The sequence below is a fragment of the Contarinia nasturtii genome, unplaced genomic scaffold (assembly GCF_009176525.2).
Source record: "Contarinia nasturtii isolate CC-2019 unplaced genomic scaffold, AAFC_CNas_1.1 Cnas_scaffold_3936, whole genome shotgun sequence".
Lineage (NCBI taxonomy): Eukaryota > Metazoa > Arthropoda > Insecta > Diptera > Cecidomyiidae > Contarinia > Contarinia nasturtii.
Genome location: NW_022201232.1, coordinates 1 through 3,666, shown reverse-complemented (window position 1 = coordinate 3,666; position 3,666 = coordinate 1). Strand labels below are relative to the sequence as shown.

Sequence of the window (3,666 nt, the reverse complement as noted above, 5' to 3'; positions counted from 1 at the left end):
CATACTAATGTAGTTGAATTGTTGATAAGGAATGGCGCTGACATTAATTGGAAAAATAACTACGGCCAAAGTCCAATTTATGCCGCCTCTTTTGATGGTAACAAACTTCTTTGAATTTAAATATTTATTATACTTTCTTTGGTGCAGTATGTGTTAAAGGGAAGCTCATTCTCAATTGAAATGTTTGTAAGAATGGGGTGGGTTCAAAAAAGTATTTAATTTTAAACATTCCAGGTCGGTTTTATCATATTCGCAGCCTAAAAACACCATGTGGATCTTTATTTTGTTCAATTGGGTCACGCAGGCACTACAAATCCATTTGTTGATTTCCTAGATGGGCCCATTTTGGTGACATATGAAAGAGTTCAAATTTCTAAAAACATACGTAGTGGGGGTTTCTTTAGTACGAGAAAACCGAATCTGACGTCAGTTTTTTTTAGAAAATATCACTAAAAATGTGGATTTAGTATTGGAGCTATACCTGTATGATATCGTAATGACGTGAAACATAGGCTATTTAAATCACAAAAAAATATTGGGAGTATAAGTTGAAAACGGGAATTTGACGCTAGATGTCAACACTTGTGATTGCGTTGCAGCATATCAATGAAATATATGTCATTTGAAAGTGCCATTAAACAGCTGTCAAAACAATAAAAACAAATATTTTATCTTGTGTGCAACATTTTTTTTTTCAACGATGGAAAATTTTGAAAATTGGAGAAAAAACAGCATTTACGGGAAGTTTTACTCGGCCATTTTTTTTCAATGAAAACTGCTGCTGACAGTCATCGTTTGCTTGAGGAAACTTATGGTAAACATGCTCTATCAAAAACCCAATGTTACGATTGGTTTCAACGCTTCAAAAGTAATGATTTCGATGTCCGTGACAAAGAAAATCCTGGACATGAGAAAAAGTTTGAAGATGAAGAATTGGAGACATTACTCGATGAAGACCCATGTCAAACGCAAGAAGAACTTGCGAAATCATTGGGAGTTACTCAAGCAGCTATTTCACAACGCTTAAAAGCATTGGGTTTCATTCAAAAACAAGGAAATTGGGTGCCACACGAATTGAAACCGAGAGACGTTGAAAGGCGGTTTTTAACTTGCGAACTGTTGCTTCAAAGACAGAAAAGGAAGGATTTTTTGCATCGAATTATCACTGGTGATGAAAAATGGATCCAATATGATAATTCCAAGCGAAAACTAGCCTATGTAAAGCGCGGCCAACTAGGACCATCGACAGCAAAACAAGATATTCATGGTTTCAAAGTGATGCTCTGTATTTGGTGGGATCAGTGGAGTGTCATTTATTATGAGCTACTAAAACCGGGTGAAACCATCACAAGGGATCGTTATCGACTACAACTAATACGTTTGAGCCAAGCATTGCGAGAAAAACGGGAGAAATACCTGCAAAGGTACGACAAAGTGATTTTGCTGCATGACAATGCTCGGCCACATGTTGCACAACGAGTCAAAAACTATTTGGAAGCAAATCGATGAGATGTCTTACCCCGCCATATAGTCCAGACATTGCTCCTTCCGACTACCACCTATTTCGATCGATGACGCATGGCCTGGCTGAGCAGCACTTCCGTTCTTTTGAAGAAGTCAAAATTTGGGTCGATGAATGGATAGCCTCAAAAGATGAGACGTTCTTTCGACGCGGAATCCGCATGCTACCAGAAAGATGGGAAAAAGTAGTGGCTAGCGATGGACAATACTTTGAATAATACACATTGTACCATTTCTTTACAATAAAGCATTCATTTTCACAAAAAAATTCCGGTTTTCAACTTATACTCCCAATAACATTCTGAAAGTTTGTGGAAATTCAAAAAAAAAATCAGGGCTACCTGCCATACAACATTTTTGTTTCTGGGCCTACTTTTTCAATTATCACCAAAATGGGCCCATCGAGAAACTTATCAAATGGATTTGTAGCGCTTGGATGAAACAATTGAAATATCTGTATCAAAATCATTTTCGTAGGCCATGAGGAGGTTATGGAACTGTTACTTAAAAATGGGGCTAATGTCAACAGTCAAAATATCCAAGGAGCGACGCCTTTGATGTTGGCTTCGCAATTAGGTAGTACAAATGAAATTAATGTCACTTCTTTCAAACCGTCAAAATGTTATACATGTTTGAATCTCTATTTCCACAGGTCATACTAATTTAGTTGAATTGTTGATAAGGAATGGTGCTGCCATTAATTGGAAAAATAGCTACGGCCAAAGTCCAATTTATGCCGCCTCTTTTAATGGTAACAAACTTCTTTAAATTTAAATATTTACTATGCTTTCTTTGTGCAGTATGTGTGAAAGAAAGCCCATTTTAAATTGAATTTTTTTTTTTATCAATTTAAGGTCATGATCGTTTCGTTGAAATATTAATCGCAAATGGTGCCAATGTAAATATAACAACCAATGACGGTTCTACACCAATACATGCAGCCGCTCAGGAAGGTAATTTGATATTCAATCAATTTTCTATAGATAACAAATGTTCAAAAATATTTATATCAAAATCATTTTCGTAGGCCATGGGGGAGTTATGGAACTGTTGCTTAAAAATAAGGCTAATATCAACGGTCAAAATAACAAAGGAACGACGCCTTTGATTTTGGCTTCGCTTAAAGGTAACTCAATTGAAAATGATGTCACTTTTGTCAAACCGTCAAAATGTTATAAATGTTTGAATTTCTGTCATCAAAAATGAAAATTCACTTAAACAATTTTTAATTCAGGCCGTGAAAACGTTGTTGCAATGTTAGTCCGAAATGGTGCTGGTGTTAACATTCAAGACGAGATTGGATGGTCACCACTGCATGCAGCCATAAATGGAGGTATCAAGATTAATAGTAATAAAATGTCTTACATACGTAAGATGAACTTTTCCGCACTGTGATCCACAAAATGCATTTATTACATATCTTTTACTTGAATTTGAGCTCACGAAAAACTGAATCTCATATTAGTTTAGCGATACACATAACTTTTGACACACTTTTTTAAATTACTTAAAATGGGAATTTTAGGATGGAATCAATCCTTGTATGATATCGTAACGACGTGAAACTTGGCACAGGGTATTTTTTCACAAAAAGCCGACATTCTGAAAGTTTGAAGAAATTTCAATGCATATTAAGGGTACTTCCCATACCAAATGTCGTTTTTGAGCGAAAAATCCAAATTTTTTTTCGGGAGGTACCCCTTATATGCATTGAAATGTCTTCAAACTCTCAGAATGTTATTTTTGTGTGATGGAAATAGCCTGTGCAAAGTTTCAGTTCATTACGATATCATACAGGCATGGCTTCCATACAAAAATCCAATTTTTTTGAAATTTTTGTATGAAAAGTGTGTCGAAATATATTTGTATCGAAAAACAAACGTCATATTCGGTTTTTTCGTACCCAAAAACCCCCCAATACATATTTTTGAGTGTTTAAGAATACATTAACCCTCCGTTGTTCACATGTCCGGCGAGTCACATTCGTAACACATGAGTCTGGCCAGACCCACATACATTTTATATGAAAAATGATGTAATTTGCATTCTCTCATGAGTAAACATCCGCGGATTGGCCAGATTTTTTATTTCAAAATGCTGCATGTGGTAGAGGGGTTCACGATATGACATTTGGGGCAAAAAAAA

At 35.8% G+C, this 3,666-nt stretch overlaps 1 protein-coding gene across 1 annotated transcript; it reads left to right on the top strand.

Annotated features, from left to right (window-relative positions):
- Positions 1-2,012: 2,012 nt before the first annotated feature.
- On the top strand, positions 2,013-2,890 carry LOC116350239 (26S proteasome non-ATPase regulatory subunit 10-like; the record flags this gene model as incomplete). Its single annotated transcript, XM_031781980.1, has 5 exons — positions 2,013-2,097; positions 2,174-2,272; positions 2,376-2,474; positions 2,549-2,647; positions 2,756-2,890. Coding segments are annotated over exons 1-5 (517 nt in total), but the record flags the coding sequence as incomplete, so codon positions are not given.
- Between the last annotated feature and the right edge of the window lie 776 nt (positions 2,891-3,666).